Genomic DNA, 23,064 nt, shown 5'->3' on the forward strand with positions numbered 1-23,064 from the left:
GTCCAGAGTGTACCCCCTGTTGTGGGTGGGTCCTGTCACATGCTGAGTCAGATCATAGTTATCAAGGACACCACATAGTTTTATAGACTCTCTGTCCTGGGGATTATCAACATGGATATTAAAATCACCAACAATAACAACACAGTCAAAATCAATACAGATTACAGACAGCAGTTCAGTAAACTCATCAAAGAAGGTTGCACAGTATTTAGGCGGTCTGTAAATGTTTAGGAATAAAGCTTGAGTGGAATTCAGAGCCACATATTCAAAAGAACTAAAATGACCAAAGGACATCTGCTTGCATTGAAGAGAATCATTAAATAAAACAGCAACTCCGGTCTGTAGGATTAGCCATGGCACTGTTGGTCGGTCTGGTTGGGCCATCACTTTAGTCCGGATTTAAATAGACTTAACAGCATGAGATAGATTGGTTAGATATATTTTATACTAAAAAGACTAACTGTGGAGCTTAATTTGTCGAATTAACAGCTGACATCTTCACATTAGCGTCAGATAAACTTTTGGTGATGTTTTGCACGATACGAGCACGATATTTTGTCCCCCATCCCTTACAATGGAAGCATGTTATGAAGGAACACAACTACTTGGTTAAGGTTAGCGAGAAAGATCACGGTTTGTGTTGAAATAATAACGTAATTAAAAGCAAGGTAACAAGTTAGTGTAAATAATTAACAACCACCCTTAGTGGACCTTCTTATGATGCGTTGCGTAACAAGAATAACAGTGTTGCATAACAAGCGGAAAGTCAACGTTTCCTTTGGTTTCTCAAGGGACACCAACATGTACTCCTCCCAACTCTACACACACTGATGCTTGGCGTCTCTTTCTGTCCAACAAACGGTGTTTTTTCATGTGAAGTCAGTAATAATCCAAACAATAATCTAAACAGTAGTTTCCTGTGAAAATGGGAGTTTATTTTGAAAAGGCATGTAACGAGTGGGAATTGAAACACGTTGCTGTCTTTTGAATTAAAACCTATGAAAAAAGGAGTAACCGTTGCATGAGGATACGTTGCATTAAACACGTGGTTAACGTTGAGAATTCAAACCAAAACAGTTGCTTAGGTTTAGGCTTAAAATAACAGTTAGGTTAAAGATAGAGATCATTGTCGGGCTCAAAATAAGAACGTAAAACGTAAATGTAACATAAGTACAGAAAACACGTCTTAAACATCACTAACATAACTTCAGAATGAGTCAACAACACTTCTATGTTATGGATATAATCCACAGTCTTGAACACAGTCTTCTTTGAGGCTGCTAACATAAATATGAAAGCTATGAAGCACTTTGTATTAATTGATTTTTGGCCTTGTATTTGTGTTACTTGTATGAGTAGTAACAGTGTTTGTCTCAGTGAGGGCAGATGGAAAGTAGCTATAGTTCATCTGGAACAAAGCATCTCTTCTCTGTGTGAGATTCATGTGTTCATAACAAGGTCCCAGTCAAATAAATGCAATGACACTAGAACTAAACTTCCATTCAGGTGGGAGATGTGATCGACATAATTGCCAAGCCCTCCATGGGAATATGGACTGGCATGCTGAATGGCAGGACGGGAAACTTCAAGTTCATTTATGTGGACGTGCTAACAGAGAGCCCTCATACGCACATGGAAACACAAACCCGCAGAGTGAGACAGAAATCAACTGTCCAGGAAGGGTTGAAGCGCCTCAGTATGGAGGTACTTTGACTTCAATGCAGCAACAATCATCTTCCATACCAGATTGTGTTCCTTCAGCTTTTGAATGTGGAAGTGTCTTAAAAGCTGCATTCTCTCTAGTGTCCATCAGGGCCCCCCCCCCACATGCTTCCTCAGGAGCATTTCTCCTCTCCACAGCTGAACGGTTACCAAACAGTGGACGACTTGATGAGGCTGAGGGAGCATCACCTGACGGAGCTGAATGTGACTGATCCAGAGCACAGGCGTCGTCTGCTCGCCGCTGTCCACTCCCGGCAGCAACTGCACTGTGAGTAATGGCAAACGCAAGAAAAGGACAGTGTCATCACACACTTTCTGTGACATGATAAAACCGTAAAATGATTCACTGAGACGTTTAGATTCAGAAAGGGAAAGGGACACGTGACACTGCACCTCAAGCAGATAAGACTGGGAGGGTATCCGGGCCACAGCTAGAGAGGTTAAGGACAACAGGATAACCACAATGAGTGTTGCTGAGAATAGAGCGGGACACACAGGAATATTAGCTGAAAAGGATTAATTACTGCTCATCTATTCAACTCTGGGACCGAACATCCAACCAACCGTCTTGTCTGCTTCACAGCTGACAGTCAGTTGGAGAACGAGGGCAATCAGGGGGCCGAGAACGTGAAGGCGGATACGAACAACTGCGCAAGAGACTCCAGCTGCCACATGCCATCTGACAGCCCTGACAACAGCACAGAGGACACAGACCTGCACTTTACCTCTGAGTACCTGCTGCCAGCTGAGACAGCAGCTTCGTGAGAATCATCTCTTTTCTGTTTATTCCTTATGCTGGTTTTAAGACGACTTGTGAATAAAAACCTGTTTTTCTATGACTTGGAACAGCGTAATTTCTCATCCTATACAATAAAACGGCCTCGCTGAGCCTTTAACACTGCTAATCCTCAACTCGCCTGTAAAGATTGAATTGTTTCCTGAAAGTAAAAGATTTATTAATCTTTGTTCTTTTTAGTGTAATTATAATTTACTGCGGTTGATGACAGACTTCAGACAGAAACATGATGAAATGTATAAATGCTGTGTTTGTACTTAACATTAGTTAAGGTGGTCGATTTCACGGACAGCAACAGACCATCCCGTAAAAAGTAGATTATTTTAAGTAGTACAGATTTCTAAGGCTGCAACTAACAGCTACTTTATTATAAATCAATATGCCAATTATGTTCTTGATTTCTTGATTAGTTGTTTGATCTATGCATGTCAGAAAATAATGGGGACAAAAAAATAAAGATTTGCAAGTCACTTCAGTTTTGGCGTTTTTGCTTAAAAAATGACAATTCATTGGCAGCAACTTTGATAATCGATGAATTGTTTCTGTCGACCAATCGTTTCAGATCTACAGCTTTGATCATTTTGATACTAGTGTTTTGATGTAATCTTTTATTGATCCTAATCATTGAAACTGCTTTTACATTCATATGGTTTGAAGCATTTTATGCAATGTACAGTAGAAAGTGTTGAGTAAGACGCCGTATTGAGCAAACATAGCTAATCATAGCAACAAAGTAGTGCATGCCAACTTCCTGTTGTAGCCAGCGCTATACTGTTGTCATTGATAATTATATGAGAATCCCACCACTTTACAGAAAGTAACAAAATAAGATAAAAGTAAAATACAACTGAAGCAGCAGTTGCGTTGTCTCAGTCAGACTAAGAGTCTACAGCCAACAGTGGTGCTTTGAGCTAAATGCTAGTGTCATCATGCTAACATGCTCACGACAATGCTGACCTGCTATTGTGTAGCAGGCATAACATTTACCTTGTTCAGCAACTTAGCGTTGCGTGTTAGCCCGTTAACAGTAGCTAGTCAGCACTGAACTCAACGCTATAGCTGATGGGACTCATTAGCTTCGTAGGTTTGGTCCCACACTAAAGTGATAAGAAGCTAGTAGAAAGCATGGACGAGTAAAGCAGCTCAGCTTTCTGACCCATTGTAGAGGAGTCAAAGACTTTCATCCCAATTTTATATTTCCAGTTTAAAAATATACTTTGCGATTTATTTGTAACAAAAGACAAACCGCACATTTTTCAAAGAATAGATTTGTTGAACAGCCGACATGTCTGCGGCTGCAGAGGTGTCGCTGTAACTACAAATGTGTACCCCTTTTTAACTAAAAGACGACACTAAAACTAAATATTCAACGCTCAACTACAAGTCCATTAATTTAACAAAAAGGCAGTCATGTGAAAGACGTAATAACTAATATGACTATACAGTAAGTCAATCATGGCATGACAAAGAACATTCATCCCCATATACTCACAATACCCCCAAAACCCCCCATCCCATGAAACTGCAAGAAAATACGTTTTTACGTTGTCCCTATTGTCCTTTGCACATAAAAGAGGACATCAGTCCCAATGGTAATACATAACAGAAAATACCAATGTCCAAACCATTGAAAAACAGAATAAAAACATCTCATATTTAAATCAGTTTATAACACAGAACACTACACCTGTTATAAAACAGTGAAATACAACATTACAGCCCGCATTCGCTCAAAGGTCACTCAAGCAAACAGATAGTGGTAGTCGTGGTAGTCAAATGGATTTTGGCCCAATCAACACTCACATCACCAAATGTATCTGGTAATGTTGTTTTAAAATGATTTATTCATGATTGAGAATTGATTAAACATTTTTTTGAGAAACAAATTCCGCGTTTACCTGGTCAACGGATTTAATTCAGGAGGAAATAGCATGTGACTCATCATGAGACATTTGGTCAGCTGACCCCTGAAGTGATGACGACATGGAAACACCAGCCGTGTTGTCCCACTGAAGAATGTTGAACACATTTATAACACTGAAAACAAGAACAGGACTCTTTACAGCCGTGTTAAAGGTAAGTGGTGAACTACTTTCAAAGAAAATGCTGGCAGTCTTAAGGAAAAAAAATACATACAAAATTAAATTACACACATACGTGTGTTACTTAGAACTTGCACATGAACAAGTGAATAATGTGTCATTTTGAAAAACTGATGAATTATAGGCCAGATACTTTAGATACAATTTGGTATCCATGCTGTCATAACTCCTGGTGTAAGTTGGTTAACAGATCGGTTTCCCCATTTGTCCTCCTCCTTCCTTTTGATGACAAAACAACATCCAGTCAGGAGAGGTCTGAAACCAGACGCCCAGCTGTAGCTGTGTGTTTTGTTCAGTGACTGAGCTCTCCATGAGAGTATGTGGCATAACCGTTCTCAGGGTACAGACATAGCTCCTCTGTACTGCTGAGCCCATTGTTGAGTTCTGAAAAAGATGACAGGGAGATGATTGATGATGCCATGGACGTCTCTTTAATGAGCACATTTAACACGTTGATATACTTGATTTAGCTGGGAATATTTAGTTGGATTGCATTAAAAGCTTAAACTGACATTACAGACATCGTATACGGCTCTGGTATCGGCAGCGACCTGTCAATCACAGTAAGCCCGCCCTAAAGCATACTCTCATAACTTACTAAATGAACATCATGTGTATTTTAGAAGACTTGAAACTAGAGATTGAGACCATAAACTCATGTTTCAATGTTTACTGAGGGAATAAATCAAGAGAGAAGTGGAGTCATTCTCTCATAGACTTCTATACAACCAGAGGAGTCGCCCCCTGGTGGACATTAGAGAGAATGCAGCTTTTAAGACACTTGCACATCGGCTTTACTCGGCAGAACGGTAGGTTGCTGCCTGGTTAAACCATTAACGATAACCATTATATCAAAACCATTACTGATATACTGATATCATGTTAATTATAAACATAATGAGATCATATAAATGATCCAGCACCTCCTAAACAGGATTTTGTACAGTTACAGACTCTCTCTCTCCAACCGCCCTACGGACACACTACACATGACTTTCTCTACAAATCTTCCACAGATATCATGATAATATTATCAGTCAGTTATCCTGACGAGTGAAAATCTGATTTCGTGACATCCCAGACAAGTCTGAATGCCCACACAAGTAGCTGAGGCTGCAAGTGTGGGTGGACAGACCTGTCTTTGCACTGCTTAACAATGGCTATATTCAATAAAATATAATGTATGTCTGTTAAGAACCTGAACGTCTCATGGCTGTATTTCAGACAATTTCAACCAGAGGCATTTGTTTCCAGGTGTGAATGTAGTCAAAGCTGCACCTGAGAATATGAGCTTCTCCTTCATGATGTTGACCTCCCGACTGGACCGACGTGCCACAGCGCTCAGCATGATCTGCTCCGGGTTACAGCTCTGCATCCCTCTCATCCTCCACCTGTTACAGCACAACCAGATACTAACTGTCACAGGCATGGAGAGGCAACACGTCCATTAAATCACACAATTCAATAATGATGGTGCCCAGACTGGGCCTTTAAGATACAAATACACAGACACTGAATGGGATGCACATTGATAAACAAGAGGAAGGAAATCGGCCTTGGGGCGTCGGGCAGAAACTGCACAAGTAGGACAGACAAGGAGGCAGAAACAAAGGCCGAGGCAGTCGCAGCAGTTACCTGATCATATGATAGCTGACAGATGGCAGGGGGGCAGCAGAGGAGAGGTTGCATGCAGATCAGGCAGAGCACAGGATGAAGTACAAATGTCAAAGGAGAAAGAGAGGACAGAGAGGAAAAGGTCAGGATAGAGCGTGGAGGAGAAATGTGGAGACAGTCGGAAGACAGAGCACCAATACTGTGTCTGAAGAAAGATTAGAATGAACAGTCAGTGTAGATCACACTCAGAGGCTGTGTTAACACTGTGCGGTCACAGAAAGCCTCTCAACATGTTTCTGATGTGTGGTTGTATGAACTACTTCTCCATAGTCAGTGTAATACTACACTACATGGTGTTTGGAGACACAGACAGGAGAACCAGCACAGGAGCAAAGCATTGTACTGCTGTGGACGTATTTTAGACAGCTACATAAATAATTGTTGGAAGTGTACACTATTTAAAATATTCTATCTATAAATATCTCTGCTCTCTTCAATTCATGAGACTCCGTTGGCAGAAACAATCAGTTTGTGTTATTGTGTTATTGTGGGACTTTGGTAAATCCAAACTCAACCTTTAAAACACCAAAGTAACACTTGAGTAGTGTGTTTCAAACTCATATTGAGTATAGCACACACACTCTGCTACACACACACTACCCTGTCTGTTTCCCCAAACTCCATCTACTGCAGTAAAACGCTGACTATGGAGAAGTACCTCATAGAACCACACTTCCAAACATCAGAACTATCCCTTTCACACAACACTACAGTCAGAGGCGTGCTGCTCCTGTAAACGTTTAGATGATATGTGTTCAGAGAAATACTCAAGTTAAAATAGATAATGAGCTATCGTTTCCTAAAGAAGATCAAAATGTTAAATTATAGTAACAACAATACTCAAGTCATGAAAAAAGAACTAAATGTTTGTCCAGGTTTGGATGTACCCAACACTTCAAACCTGCAGCTCTGAGAACAGGAGCAAACCGTTCAAATGAAAGCAGCCGACTGTGTTCAGTGAACGATTCAGAATGAAAGTGTTTCTAGAAACAACTGGATGTTGAATGTAAAGTTTCAATGGTGCGTGTTCCACAAATGCAATTGCATACGTTGTATTTGGTGAAATCTCAACAAATGAAAGCAAAACTATCTGCATGGGTGTGATACCACTGGAAACATGGTTTGGTTTTCTCTCTTCAATTTCAATTAAGTGCCATAAAGTAAATATCACGTTAGTGCTTTAAACTGAATGCAATGATGCGTGGAAATAAATATGATGTGTTATATTTGACAGAGGGGTGTGTCCGGTAGTACCTCTGTGACCCTCAACGATCGCTGCACTTACTTCTGAAAACTGAAAATCCCGACGACTACGGCGAAGGAGACCAGATCTGAAGTGATCCAGATGAAGTCGTAAGTGTTCCGACTCTGCAAGAGAAAGAAAAACAGAAGAGCAGGTTCCAGTCAACGCCACCGGAGGTCACCGTTAACATGCATAGCATCTGAAGCTGCAAACACAAGGCCCTGAGTGCAGACAGCTGCATTAGAGTTCAGATCTCTGTTCTTGTCTCAGACTCTGTTCCCAGGGTCCTGTTCTCCAACGCCACGCTGAGCTCCCTCATATTCATCTGTGTCCTTGCCCTCGAGTCTTGCTGGGCCCTCGTCAGTCTCTGTCCTCTCTCCTGCTGTCCTCTCTCTGTGTCTCTGTGTGTGTGTGTGTGTGTGTGTGTGTGTGTGTCAGATGAGACACAGGGAGAGCTGTTTACCATGAGCCAGATGGGGTAAGGCACCTTTCGGAGGACTTGGGGGGCATCAGAGGACACAGAAGGCACCCCACTACACCACAGGATGGAGTAGAGCCAGCCCTCATTCACTGGGTAGACAGTCACACTCACATTATTGGCCAGATACTCCCTGGGGAAAGGAAAAAACACATGTCAGCACTGAGAAGAAAAGGTCGTCTCCCTTTCAATCCTCTGATCCTTTCACTGGGTTTTGTGTATCAGAAATTCATGCACCGTGAAACCTACAGTATTTCACCTAAAGACTTTATAAACAGTGTCGAGTCCCTGATGACCCAGAAAACGTATTTGTACCAATCATCTCGTTACCAAAGCTCCATTATCACAGATTGTCGAAGGCACGAATGTTGCGCCGTTACTCGGCGTCACCGTTCAAAGGTTACGTAATCCAGCAGCGGAGATAGTAACAGAGACTGCTGGTGGTCTGTCGCTATGTGGCCCCTATCGAGATGTGCTACTTACTGGTTCTGCACATGCACATAAATCACATTATTTGATGAGGGGCACTGGTCTGTCAAAACACACTACCTGAAACCTTCGGGTTAGGGTAAAGGGGCTGGGGCTATGGTAGCATATTTTTTCTACAAGGCAGCAGAAATAGCCAAAACACCGGCATAGCCGGACGCTGCCTTACACGCCAACGGCAGCACCTGATGATGGCATGAGTATCTAAAATCATACACCGGGGAGCAATTGTCTAGTTCAGTGTAAAAGAGCAAAACCAGCGTAATGGCGGATCTTCTTGACGGCAGTAGAGCAGGATCTCTGTGTAAAACGGGCTTATGAGTAATTCTGCCAAAGTTAGAACAGTGTTGGTTCTTCTCACTATGTTTTCATCATGTGGGCGACTGCGGCTCAGTGGTAGGTTGTCCTTCAATCAGAGGATCGGCGGTTCAATCCCCGCCTCCACTAGGCCATGCCGATGTGTCCTTGAGCAAGACACTTAACCCCAAATTGCTCCCGTAGCTGTGCCTACAGTATATAGGATGTTGTGTGCAGGTAGCACCTTGCATGGTAGCCTGTCATCACGGTATGAATGGATGAATGATGACATGTAGTGTTAAAGAGCTTTGAGTGATCGGACTAGAAAAGACACCATTTTCTCACTTGAGAAAAGGTGATGTTGAACATTTCAATTCACCAATCAGAGTCTGACAATATTTGAATCAAATTCCGTGGATACAGTGTGGGGTCGGGTTTCTTCTTCTATCTTTTTGTGTCTTGTTGGATTCATGACGAACAATTTTGATATTGCCTTTTTTGTTCCACTCATTCTTCTTCCAAACTTAGCACCTGCATTACCCACAATGCAACTTGATCTAATGTCACATCTCTTTTGCTTCGGAGATTTGACTTGAGATTCTTCCCGGACCTTTTCTACATCCACTCAGCCAGCTGCAGCCCAAGTCAACGGGCCACAGCCACGAAAACACATCACTTGTAGAAGGAACAGGCCATTTGATATTAGTCCAGAAATATGACGGAGTTGCATCAGAGTTATTCTTCAATATCAACATTACACTTATGAGGAATAAGTCCAAAGGACAACAACATCCTTTCTTTATCTTTTTTCAGCAACAAACAAAGCTCCCTCTTATCTCCATCATGCTTTATCTGAGCACTTCCTGTTGCCTAGCGGTACAGGCTTGCTCTTACTGAAGGTCTTTGTGGCTGGCCTTGCTGTAGTGGAGGGTCAGGCTCGTTATTCCCCTCTGCCTCATCTCTTCCACTGACAGCTTCTCGTTTGCGGTCTGCGGAAGCCCTCGCACCCTCCCCCTGTCAGTGTCGGGGGTCCACGTCACCTGGCACAAACACAGACCCGGGTCAGACAGAATGCAGTGCGAGATGTTGCACTTTTATGGTATTAAAATAAAGGTGCTACTTGTAGAATTTAAAATATTAACATGGCGAATATTTCTGGCCCCGTTTGGCAGTCAAACTTCAGACTACATCTTATAACCCATTCCTAATCGATGTCTTGGTTGAATAGATGTTTCCTTTGGGCTTTCCATCCTTAAAACAGTTTGCAACCATTTGCAGCTGAAAGAACAGTGCCCTCTGTTTTGTGCCAAAAAGAAATCCTGACAATACCAGCTGCCAATCTCTGTGGCAGTCATTTATGTGCTTAACTCTACAGTACTACAAGCAGCGCCTTTAAGCAATCAAGGGATTTTTATGGCGTGAAAGTGGACCTACAGTCCTCACCCTCTTCTGGGTAATCCCGGCTTTCTGCACAGCCCACAGTGTGTCCATGAACCAGCTCCGGTAGCGCGGGTGCTCTGGCGGGGGCCGGCGGACGTTAAGCAGTGCAGAGCCGTTGGCCCTGGCCGCCAGACGCAGCAGTTCCACCAGACTGCAGACCGTCTGGTTGGCTATTCTGCTGCGGTCCCTCGCTGTGAGGGTTCCTACTGTCCAGTAGGGGTCACTCTGGAAGCAGAGGAAAGCAAATGAGAGGCAGACACAGAGATGCAACATACTTTGCTGTATGGAATATATTCTTCGGTATAGAATTATATAAATTAAGCATGCAGCTTCATTTTATATTTTTATATCTTTTTGAAAAATCATCGGCACCCTTCTCTCCAGTACAAACGTTCGGTCGTGTGTCTGTCCACGGTCAGTCGGACACACTTCAGAACCAATCAGCTTCATATTTGTTGTGCTCATTTATGACTGGATACTCAGGGACCTACAGTGAAAAACTCTTATTTTATACTGTTGTTGACGGCTGACTCCTCCCCCCTCTGAACCGGCCAATAGGGGACGCAAGTAATCAACAACTGCTTCAGTAGCATATCCGGCAATCGGCTGTGCTACCAACAAGCCTGACCTATTCTGTTGCAGGCCACATTCTGGCCTTTGTCCGTAGCACAAAAACTGACAACCATAGAAAAGTTTGGTTTCATTTTGAACCGAAGCATTTGCAGACTGAAAATGTCTGGCTGAAAAGGTTTACAGGGTTCAGTATTGGAGAAGCTTAATCAGTTCTATTAACATCAGCACTTTTAACATCTTTTCATTTTAGAACTGTAGGTTTCATTACATTTTGTAGTCACAGAAATTACTTTATGTTCTTGCATCATATCCTAAATGCAATTTCACCAAAATAGTCCTAAAGGACAGTTCATTGAATATGGTGAATAATGTGGACTCATCGAATTTGATAGATGTGATTGAGTCTGCATGGACAAATCAGTGTGAGCTGAAGTGGATTCCAGTACCTCCAGAAACCACTGGCCTGCATTCAGAGAGCGAATCTCAGTCCAGTTGAAGAAAGAGGCATCATCATACTGCCTGACTGGAAAGACCTTACGGACGTCTGTCGTTCGTTTCAATGTGCGGTCCCGCATAAGGAAGGGAACACCGTCCACACTGGAAGAGACAACATGGTCAGAAAATGTTGTACTATACAACTTCAGTTATGATTTAGAATATACTTTGGTAAAAAGAAATAGAATAATGACATAAGAGCAAAACAGAAGCTCAATAAAAAAAAAACATGAAAAAGCAGAAGTGCAATGTGCTGATAACTAATTCACAAGGCAATATGTATGTGCATCTCCCTCACTACATGTTAATGTTTCTACCAAACAACCTAGATCACAGCTGAGGGAACTATATATGGAACTTCAGTTCATGAAAGATAAATAACCTGGAATTAAAAATGCTATGTGTGGTGAATAACCTGATGGTGACGTCTGCCTCCAGGGAGCTGGTTCCATACTGCAGGGCTCTGTTAAAGGACACCATGGTGTTTTCTGGGGCCAGCTAGAGCAGAGAGGGGAAGTCGGAGAAGGATAAAAGAACATTTCAAAAGGAGCAGTGTGTAGGGTTTACTTTCCTCGAGTAGTGAGGGCGCAGATAGCAAACAACTGAATACCCCTCCGCTCAATCCTCCCCTTCCAACCGTGTCAGCGTCTCACAGACATACAGTGGCCTTTAGGGAATAAAAAGCTGACAGGCCCTCTTTAGAGCCCCTGTGTGGTTTGTCCAGGTTACTGTAGACAGATGGTGGACTCCGTGAAGAAGACTCCCTATGTAGATATGAAGGGCTCATTCGAAGCTCACGAAAACACAACGATTCTTAGTTTCAGGTGATTAGATACAAATGAAAACAGTCATAAATATTACATTACAGCCAATAAATCACCCTACATCCTACACACGGTGTGATTTATTGAAAACATGTATGGATCAAAAGTGAAACCGAAAAGTTACAGTGAGTCATTCTTTACCATGCATATCTAAAATATATGCATTATCAATGGGCTACATTGCTACACCTGCACAGGCAAAATGCAGTAACTATATATAATAACATAGAAATGTAGCCAATAATTTCCATGAAAACAACTAACGTTCAATGTAAGTACAAAACAGAGAGAGAAACAAACTAATATTACTAAAAACAAATAGCTAACTAAAGGAAGAGAGCTACAGCCTACCAAGGGAAAGCTAGCTGATGAGACAGCCATAGCTAGCCTTAGCTTAACTAGTGTATTTGTCATTTAACATGAATAATCCTATCATAATAGAGAAAAATAACTCGCTAAACTCTTGCTAAAGGTAACTAGCTTAGCAGAGTGGCAGTCGCTGACATCTCAGCGACTGAATCCAGAGATTAGGCTACGGTTAAACAAACTTTAAATCACACATTAAGTATGAAATTGTGAATTACTTGATGATATTGACAGTAGAAACAGATACCAGCAAAACAGATTTCATACTGTGAAATGGGAACTGTACAAAATCCAAAGTAGGTTCAGTGTCTTCAACAAACTAAAAGAATCACATGAAACATGCAGCATTTAGCTGAAACTCTGAATAAATCAGATAGAACTGTGTATCCATACAGCTGAGGTACATTGCAGAGCGGTGAGAGCCAGCTGGTTTTGTGTGTACATTCTGTATGTGTGTGTGACAGCTCTGAACGTCTCTGTACATTTGTTTACAGCTCGTCATGTCAAACAGTATTTGCTTGTCCAGCTGTGAAATGACAGTTCAGTGGGGGGTTGCCTCTCATGTACTGTAGCTGGATACCACTCTGCTGTGTGAAATATTAGTGGCATGCACACGTTCAGTCTATGTACTAATGAAGACAAAAACAATATCCAGTGACCCATGAGTAGAATGGTGCATCTATTAAAAAGGCGACACCTGACAGGCGTCTGCAGTGACATGTTCTCTCACAGAACAATGAACTGGCAGAGCACAGACTCACCATCGGAGCTCCCCTTCGACCAATGATGTCTGGTCGCGGTCTGAGGCTGTGCCGGTCCATGATGCAGGGGCAGGTGAACGTGAGCGGAGCCAAATACACAGCCAGCAGGATGACCATGTAGATCAGCAACATCATCACCTGGAAATCTAAGAGGGAGGAGTGAGGGGGTTTGAAACATCGTTCTCGAAAGGGTGAAGGCCTTCCTCAAAAATATTAAATCGTGTAAAAAAAGATCTTCACCAGTGCTCGTAACCTGTATCAGTGTTGTAGTAAAGACCATCTAAACGGAGACCAAGTCATGACCAAGACCAGAGCATATCAAAACCGAGACGAGTGAAGACCAAGACCCGACCAGTGCGAGTCATTACATGACATATAACCATTATTCAGATCAAATGTAGAAAATGCAAACCATATAGGCACTCCTTGTACTTAACTGAAAGATCCATTACCATAAAAACACAGAAAGAAGATTATTCTTTTTCTTTCACTGCCATATATACAGTATAAACATAGCACAAAAATTAAGGCAATGTGTTTGGTAGATTATTTCTTTGTTGTAACAATGCTTCTTGGCAATAGATCTTACACCGTTGGAAAGCCTGTTTATGTCCCTTTTAAAATGGTGCCAAATCTTCTCTGCCAATGCCAACAGAGCGGTTCATCAGAGACGACCTCCAGAATGTGGGAGTGGAGAGGATGGAATGGCCTGCCAGCAGTCCTGACCTCAACCCCATTGAACACTTGTGGGATCAGCTGTCCGTGCCAGAGTGACCAACACAACCACGTTGGCTGACGTGCGACAAATGCTTTTTGAAGAATGGGATGCATCCCACAGCAGTGTGCGAGCAGCCTGGTGACCAGCATGAGGAGGAGCCAGGCTGTTCTGGCTGTGTTTGGTTCTTCCACACACTACTGAGGTTCCTGTTTGTTAAATGAATAAATTGTTAAATTGCCAATATGTCTCGTTTCTTCAGACTTCAATCATCCAATCCACCAAACAACACCATACAAGAGTCAATGGCAGAATAAGCTGTTTGGCATTGGCAGAGAAGATTTGGCAAATTTTTCATTTAAAAAGGGAAATAAACAGGCTTTCTAACGGTATAAGATTTATTGCACAAGAATATATATATAATATATATGACAAAGAAATAATCTACCAAACACAACTTTCCTTACTTTTTGTGCTATGTTTATATGTGTGTATGTATACATGTAGCGTGAGAAATGTCTTGATAAAATGATCAGAAGGCACTGCAGAGGTGGATGTGTGGGGATTGTCTTTTGTTTTCTATAAGCAATCACAGTATTGATGGTAACAAATGAATCAAGCAATGTAGTTGTAATGCAGTTTGGTGATATGCCCCTCAGTTGTGTTCTTGACCCATCTTGAAAAAAATACAGAATCCTCTTTGTCCGAGACCAAGACGAGACAGAGTAAAAATACGGTCCATTCCAAGACAAGACCTTCGAGTACTACAACACTGCCCTCTATAAGCCAAAGAAATCAAAAGCCGGAGTCTGCCTGGCTGATGACATGGACCATTACTTGAAATACAAGTCAACACTTACTGGATCTCTCTCTGCGGACCACATAGCCAGCGACCAACCAGCTGATAGCTGTGACTGTCACCAGGGCTCCAATGTGCAGGAAAGGTGCTGTGGACTGGTAACAAAACACAAATAGAGAACACTGCTGTTAATTGGTGGTCACATATTAGAGAGAGTACAGCAGAGTACAACTTTGAGGACACATATGTCAGAAATAGCTTCTAGTGCGATGAGCAGAGCTCCTTTGTTGTGTTTTGATCATGTATGTTGTTGGTGAGGTTAATTCACTTCCGGTGATTAAATAGCAATTTTCAGGCTGGAAGCGTTATCACAGCAAATACAACACGCAGTAGTCTTTCAGTGTTCAAGAGCCGAAGTTTAGTTTCTGCAAGACGTCCGTTTGGACAGAGAGATTTCGGTAACGTAACAAACTGATCATACATCCGTCTATTAAATAAACTACATGCAGCAGCTGGTTACCTTGGCTTAGTGTAAAAAAGCAGGGGTAAACAGCTAGCCTGGTTCTGAACGAAGGAACAGATGAAAAGTCTGCCAACCAACCCCAGAAATGCTCACTACGCTGTGCTTTACAAGGCGTCATGTGCCAGCACTACTTCTTGGCGGAGAGCAGTCACTTCACTTCTCTATGCTAAGCTAAGCTAACTGGTTTATTCGGTCGGTTTATTATTAATGGACAGACATGAGTGGTATCAAACTTCTCATCTAACTTCTGGCAACAACAAAAATTTTCCCAAAATGTTAAAGTATTCCTTTGAGTTTGTGAGAAAAAACAGAGACAAGTTTGCATAGTAGGTAACAATGAGGAGTAAAACTGTGACGAATGAAACAAAACCGAATAATTACAAGTGCTGACATTTTTACTCTTTTTTTGGTACTATTTTGGAACAAAAATTCCTCCCGTCCCGCTTTAAATCCTTCAAAGGATTCATTGATGTAGAAAGAAGAAGAAAACAACAAAAACAAAACAGTTATTGCACAGTCATGTCCTTCTGATTGTGGACCAACCTGCAGTGAAAGCAGCAGGATGTCCCACTCGTCTCCCCATATGTCATCGACGGAGATGACGCCGGAGACAGTGGTGAGCAACGTAGCCAACACTCCAATCTGTGGAGACGATGATGGGGTCAGATTTAGTTTCATTTCAGAAGACGGTGTGGAGCAAATACATGAAGAAATGTGAGGCGTAAACCACAGCACCTTGTGAAGCCAGTAGAGGTTCAGCTGCTGGCCCAAGGATATATGGAAAAGTGCTAAAATCTGAAAGAGAAGCCGCATTCAGTCAGTTTTATCATAACTGAGCAATAAGCAAGTTTGCTAACATCTCGGGGTGTAACGCTACCAATAGGAATGTGATGTAGCTGAATCCCACGCTGGTGGATGCGAGGATGGGGATCGTCTCGTCCCTCCATTCTCCAGAGCGGTTGTATACCAACCTGTAGTGAACAGGTGAGGTTGGACTGATCAATGCGGATTGTAAAAAGGAATTATTGTCAAAAAGGAGAACTTTGCCTTGACTTTGCCGCCTGGAACCCACTACACAATGGTATTAGTTCTCCTTACAGTTTGCCCTGCTGCCATAAGGTTAACTGACTCACCAGTTAAACTCGTTGAAATCATTCTGAGCCACCAACCAAAAGTAGGCCCAAAAGAGAAGCAGGAGGAAAGAACTGCACAAGATGACGAACCAGGTACACTCCCACTGTGAAGAAAAGCACAAGCTACAGTTATCTCATACATAGACTACGCACCACGCACTCAGCAACAAACAGCCAGCAGACTAACTACAGTTGACATTCAACACTCAGGACAACGCATGGTACAGACCTGTCAATCACTGTGGCCCCGCCCTAAAGCATCCCCTGCTTTATGGTCTGACTCTAAATGGACCATAATGTACTAAATGAACATCATGCTGTGTTGAAGAAGACTTGAAACTAGAGATTGAGACATAAACTCATGTTTACAATGTTTACTGAGCGAATAAATCAAGAGAGAAGTAGAGTCATTTTCTCATAGACTTCTATACAACCAGAGGAGTCGCCCCCTGGTGGACACTAGAGAGAATGCAGCGTTTAGACACTTGGCTTCACTTTTCAGACCTGGATTTTGCCACCAGAGCTTAAGAGGAGAGTGAATATTGGACTTAGTTGTTAACCATAACAACTTAACATGTCAATGTGCTGTTTACAGCTCGTTTCTGTGATACGCCATTTTTTTAGAAGGATGCAGAGTAACTTTTGGATTGGCTGAAAAATTTCCACACAATCAACTTGAATTTTGGACATCATCAATTTTATTCAATTGTTATAATGTCTGTTTCTCAGCCTCTCAAATGAATAAAGGACTACTTTTGCATGTTTTTGGTAAGATCTTAGATGATATGTATGCAATTACATGCGACCATTACTACGGTGTCTTTGCACTGAACTTCCCAGAGATCACGCTTCAATCAGATGTTCTCTTGGATTTTCTCATGTTTGTGGAACTCTGTTCTGTGACTCTTTAGTCATGAGGTCTATATCCTTCCTCGGCCTCAGTGGTGCACCCAGTTCAGTTCTACTATTTTCTCACAGCAATCGTCCAATAATGATTGTAAATCCAGCAAGCCATTAAAAAGAGAAAACCAAAACCAGGTAGCACATAACCTCCGCTAAGGTGTTCGTTTGTCTGCAGGATAATGGAAAAACGACTGGCCTGATTTTCATGACATTTGGTGGAAGTATGAGCAGAGCGAGAAGCCATTGGATTTTGGAGCAGATCCAAATCACTGTGCGGGTACATGCATTTATGGAAACGGCCTTGGTGCAGGTCTGTGCTCTCCGAGTGCCCTTCTAGCTACTTACACATGTTTTCTGTTTACAGGTTTACAGTCTACTGGCATGTCATGTGGAACAAAGGTACAGACGAGAGCTTGTGCAGCACTCAAGGACTTGTGCCTTCAGTAGTTAACAGGATTAGGAGCTAATGCCTTGTGAGGGGAGGTGTAAAGTGTGATAGGCCATCAACAAATCTTGTTGAGCATTGATACCAACAGGTTTTTAACATGCACTAATATCTCAACGCCGACCTGCCCAACGCCACTGGTGTAAAACTCTGAAAAAAACATTTTGACGCAGAGAAGCTAACTTAAGTGTTAAGGTATCGAGCCGTCAAACTCAGCCGAGAACAGCGTCGATGTGGGATTCAGCGCCCCGGTGACTAGGAGTTAACATTATTACGTAGCCACTGGTTTGGCCTGCGTTTTAATAGTAGAGCGGAGTATAAACAAACTACGATGTCCGCCGATGTTAAGACACAAAGTCTACGGCGCACAGCTTGACAACTGTGTTAGTCCTGCCCCCTGGCTCTGATTGGCTCGATTGCTTGTTCAACCAAGAAACTGTTTCGTATCACGAGATGCTGGACGAATCAGTCAAGCCGAACTCGGTGTGTGAATTCGAAGCTCTTGACCGAGACATGGGGGGGACCTACAGAGTAGGCTGAAAAAAACAAGAGGTCTTAAAAGTGACAAAAGCAATATGAATATGAGATACGAGTTTCCAGAAAATTACAATCCCTCCTCAGCATTGTGGAGGTTTATTTATGACGTTTTGCTATTACACCTTCAGTCTATGGTCACATCTATGAGTTACACTCTTTTTGATTCTTCACAGTTCCCTAGCGTTCCGGAGAATAATGCAGCGAACCCACAGAGAGAATAAACGCCTGCGTTCATGCTCGGAGCTCCAGGCTCACCCTACGGCGCCAAGTGCGAGTATAAACTAAGCTTTATTCTCTGAGGGGTTGGTCACTACAAGGACCTCAAATGAAACGGTCATGTGATCAAGTGTTAATACATAAATATAGATTGAGGCAGCTTCAACTGTCATGAAGTAGAAGCAGAGGTTCAGAGTACTGATGAAGTCTAAGAGAACCAAAAGAAGCCCTCACTAATAAAGGACTGTCCTGAATGACTAAATCAGCCACACATCACTGTGTTGCTGTGTAAACAGACAGCTTTTCAGTGCATGAATGCTAACCTCTCTGCTTCAGTGCTAGTACCATGTGTGCGCGACTACATCAATCTCTGTAAATTGAGACAGAGAGGGGAAAGGGGCAGCTGTGCTCTTGGTCAGCACAGTCAGTAAATGGACTAATTTACGGCAGAGCCGCTGGCTCTTTGTGATAAAGACGATATCCAGCAGCAGTGGCTGCCCAGTGGGTGTCCTACACAGCTGGGTGTCTGGCTCTGCTTTACTCACACACACACTGTTTCTGATACTTGCTTCATTGTGAGGTTTGTTTTCCCCAGTTACTAGGGCCTGGTCTGGAAGTCACTTAGGAATTCAGTGAATAAATATATATATATATATATATATATATATATATATAGGGATGACATCAACTTCCAATGGATTAGTCTTGGAAACAACCTTTCATCTCTTATAAGTGTTATCATTTCTAAAATATCTAACGAATTGCTAAAGTGAAGCTCAAATAAAATAAGCTACAAATGCATTAGATACTTTACAAATATGAAAGAAAGATATTTTGACAGATATTTTGACAAATATAATAATGAGTTGACTGTTTAACATTGCCCTACATCTTGTTGTGATCAACACATTTCTAAATCGACAGGCTTTTATTACTTTTAGGGGTACAAAAGGAGCCCCTTACGCCATAATCAAAATGACTGAATGCACATTGGGTTACTGTTTAGTGTTGCCTTTCACAAAGCCTGACTTATTTTCCAGCCTTCAAAACCACAAAATGGAAAACAGCTCATTTATTCCTGAGGTGCGATCAGGTTTCAGCGCAGTGTCAGCAAGATTGTGTGCATTATCTTACTGTACATTATGTACAGTAAGATAATGGCTACACTCAATCTACTTCCCTTACATAAATCTACAAGACCCCTGCATATGTGTAGCATAGGTGGAAATAGAGATAAGGATATCTGTTTTGACATAGACGTATCATAGATGTACAATCTCTGTTACCATGTTTGACCATGTTTCTTGATCTTATTACAACCTAGAGGACTGAAACTTACATTTCCTTCCTGAAGTTGTTCACATTTCTGTTTCAACTCTCCAGAGGTGTGGTGACTGAGATGTAAGCCAGGTCACAACAACAACAGCACTAGCATTTAGCAGATGCACTGTAAACACTGTGGCTTAAGCACCTATGATCATCTTAATAATCACACTTCCATGCCTATAACAGTCCAAGTGTAATAAGCAGTTGAGGGATGACACTGTTTCTTCGTCTAGTTCCTGTATAAAGTCTGAATCACTTTAGGAGTAATCTCTATACACAGATATCTGCATATGACTGCAGAATCTGGAGTCAACGTGTCAAGATCTTGGTATCGGAAGCGTTCCATGGTTTCCGTTTGTAGTCCGAGTGGTATCGACCAACCACGCTGAAGCAAGATTTGGTGGCATGCAGGTAAATAGTCCGCGTGGAGAGCCAAAGAGGCATAAAGCATTGGCCCAAATGCAATCTGGGAACCCATTGGTTATTAGCTTGGCTAATTGGCTACACAAAATACGGACATTGTGTCTCAACCCCAACTCCATTCATGTGTCTCCATTTGCAGATAGGACTGGAAAGAGACCAATAGCTGATGGGTTCTGAGTTAAGGATCAGAATGATCGGGGGCGTGCAATGTGTAACAATTAAGACCTTTGGCTTCTTTTGGTCAATAAAATGGGTTTAGTAGAAAAACACGTTGACCATTCTCAAAGTAAGGTATCGAAATAAGTATTGTATTGGTACTAAAATAGCCTACCCTAACAGTAACCAGCTTTAATCAAAGATCCATGCTTTGATCACCCCTCAGCAGTACAATACAGTGATACAGAAAGGCTGTGACAGTAAAAGAAAGAAATGTATTAGTATACCAAGCAAATCATATTTGAACCTTTATATATCATCATGATACCCATGCGTAATGATCAGTCTTACCCTAGAGCTGTTGTCTTGGGAGCGCTGGTAGCGTTTCCAGCGGCAACCATAGATCCCAGTGACAAAGGACACAAAGACCTGTTTCTCATAGACCTGCAAGGGTTGGTGTTTCACCATGCTCCTTCAGCCTCAACGCACCACCAGTCCGTTAACATCCCACACAGGACCGGGAACCCTGGAGAAGATCAGAGGGTTACTAAACAGAACACGCTTTCAAATCATTAGCTCAGTCTTAGTGCGTACAATGACATCTTCCATCAACAGGCCATGTCACGTCACGTTGCTGTGGCATATTTTCACAAAACACTGTGAACATGTTGACGGTCCTGGCTCTTGTTGGGAGTAACAACACCTGCTGGAGGAAGTCAACACACTTTTCAGTAGCGAGTCATGTCTGGGACTGACATAATAATATGGTATATGGTTTACAGTCACTGAGTCAACCTTTACCATCTTATTTATGACTGGAAATGGGCATCGGTAGGTAGGCAGCATCCATCTATGGGTATGACTTAATCCTTTAACAAGAAGAGTATCAGTAAAAGGGGAAGAGTAAGATGGAGTCATCGTGTTGCCCTCAAACTCAATTCTGCCTCAGAGAAAAGCTTGTTGCCTTGGTGGCAGGTAAAAATGTCTTGGCACAGGTCTTGTTGTTTTCATGGCTCTCTGGAAGACACGGTGCTGTGCCGTGTCTTCTTTTTTTCCGGCAGCCTTATTAGTCTTTTTTTACTTTTCTTTTTTAAGATCATTTCAGAAGCTTATGGAATTGCACAAAAGTAGATCATGTAACCTACAGGACGGGTTATTTGTATCAAGTCTAAAAATAAAGCTGGACACTGGGAACAAGCTGCCAGTCTGAGCAAGCATGTGTGCAATCAGGGCCTTTCTGTTTATAAAGCCTCGGTGACCTGGCTGAGTGACAGTTTCTGAGAAAATGTTGACTTTCAAAGTATCACTGTTTTCTTTCTTTGTTCGATTTTTTTGCAGCATTTTAAACCATTCTGACTTTTCCTCTAGTGCCTACATGACATTGACACATTTGGTTCTAATTTCAATACAGTATCTTGACAACTATTGGATGGAATGCCATGCAATTTCCTACACATACATACCAGCTTCAAGCTAACATTTCAATCTGTCCAAAACTTAGTAAATACCCATCAAAGTTTTGTAAATGCTAGCATGCTAACACGTTTCAGGAGCTTTTTAGCATGACTAAGACTGGTGACTGGAGGTGCAGCTGTTGGTGTACAGGGAACACCAACAGCTGCACCTCCAGTCACCAGTCCGTCAAGCTCCTGAAGTTTGCGGATGACACCACCCTCATTGGACTCATCTCTGGTGGGGATGAGTCCGCCTACAGGTCAGAGACCTGGTGCGGTCTGAACAACCTAGAGCTCAACGCTCTAAAGACAGTGGAGATGGTTGTGGATTTCCAGAAGAACGCAGCCATACCTGCCCCCATCACCCTGGGTGACTTCCCCATCGACGCTGTGGAGTCCTTCCTCAAGTGGGAGCTTAACATCAGCTCCATCACCAAGAAGGCTCAGCAGAGGATGTACTTCCTGAGGCAGCTGAAGAAATTCAACCTGCCAAATACAATGATGGTGCATTTCTACACAGCCATCGTTGAGTCCATCCTCTGCTCCTCCATCACCGTCTGATACGCTGCAGCCACAGCCAAGGACAAGGGCAGACTGCAGCGCATCGTCCGCTCTGCCGAGAGGGTGATGGGTGCAATCTGCCGTCCCTCCATGACTTGTTCGCTTCAAGGACCCTGAAGCGAGCAAGAAAGATTGTAGCCGACCCCTCTCACCCTGGACACAAACAGTTCGAGCCCCTTCCACCTGGCAGGAGGCTGCGGTCCATCAGGACCAAGACCTCACGACACATGAACAGTTTCTTCCCATCCGTAGTCTGGCTCATAAACAGAGCCCAGGTCCCCCACTGACTCTGTCAACCCCAGGACAATTTCCTACTGGCCACTCCCCCGCACATCCCTTCTAGGTTTCTTATTTAAATACACTCAACACTTTTACATTACACTTATCTCTCACTGTTTATAGTCCTGTTATCTGTTCGTTTGTGCACATTATTTCATATTTTACTGTAAATTTGTAATACGTTTCTACTTTTTGCACTGTGTTGATTATTTAATGGTATGCACCACCCGTTATGTCAAATTCCTTGTATGTGCAACATACCTTGGAAATAAACGGTTCTGATTCTGAGCTCAATTAAGATAGTTAACCTGGTAAATATAACCTAGATATCAGTGTG

At 42.4% G+C, this 23,064-nt stretch overlaps 1 protein-coding gene across 1 annotated transcript; it reads right to left on the bottom strand.

Annotated features, from left to right (window-relative positions):
- Positions 1 to 4,912: 4,912 nt before the first annotated feature.
- gdpd5a (glycerophosphodiester phosphodiesterase domain containing 5a) lies at positions 4,913 to 20,904 on the bottom strand (the record flags this gene model as incomplete). Its single annotated transcript, XM_079284219.1, has 15 exons — positions 20,785 to 20,904; positions 16,428 to 16,531; positions 16,172 to 16,265; positions 16,030 to 16,089; positions 15,838 to 15,936; positions 14,833 to 14,926; positions 13,258 to 13,403; positions 11,722 to 11,804; positions 11,258 to 11,408; positions 10,233 to 10,463; positions 9,693 to 9,838; positions 8,001 to 8,148; positions 7,580 to 7,662; positions 5,899 to 6,011; positions 4,913 to 5,004 (listed from the first exon to the last, which is right to left on the bottom strand). The coding sequence occupies exons 1-15, from the start codon at positions 20,899 to 20,901 to the stop codon at positions 4,913 to 4,915; spliced, it is 1,761 nt and encodes a 586-aa protein (XP_079140345.1). The 5' UTR covers positions 20,902 to 20,904.
- Positions 20,905 to 23,064: the final 2,160 nt, after the last annotated feature.

This window comes from Melanostigma gelatinosum, assembly GCF_949748355.1.
Source record: "Melanostigma gelatinosum genome assembly, chromosome: 14".
NCBI classification, from domain to species: domain Eukaryota; kingdom Metazoa; phylum Chordata; class Actinopteri; order Perciformes; family Zoarcidae; genus Melanostigma; species Melanostigma gelatinosum.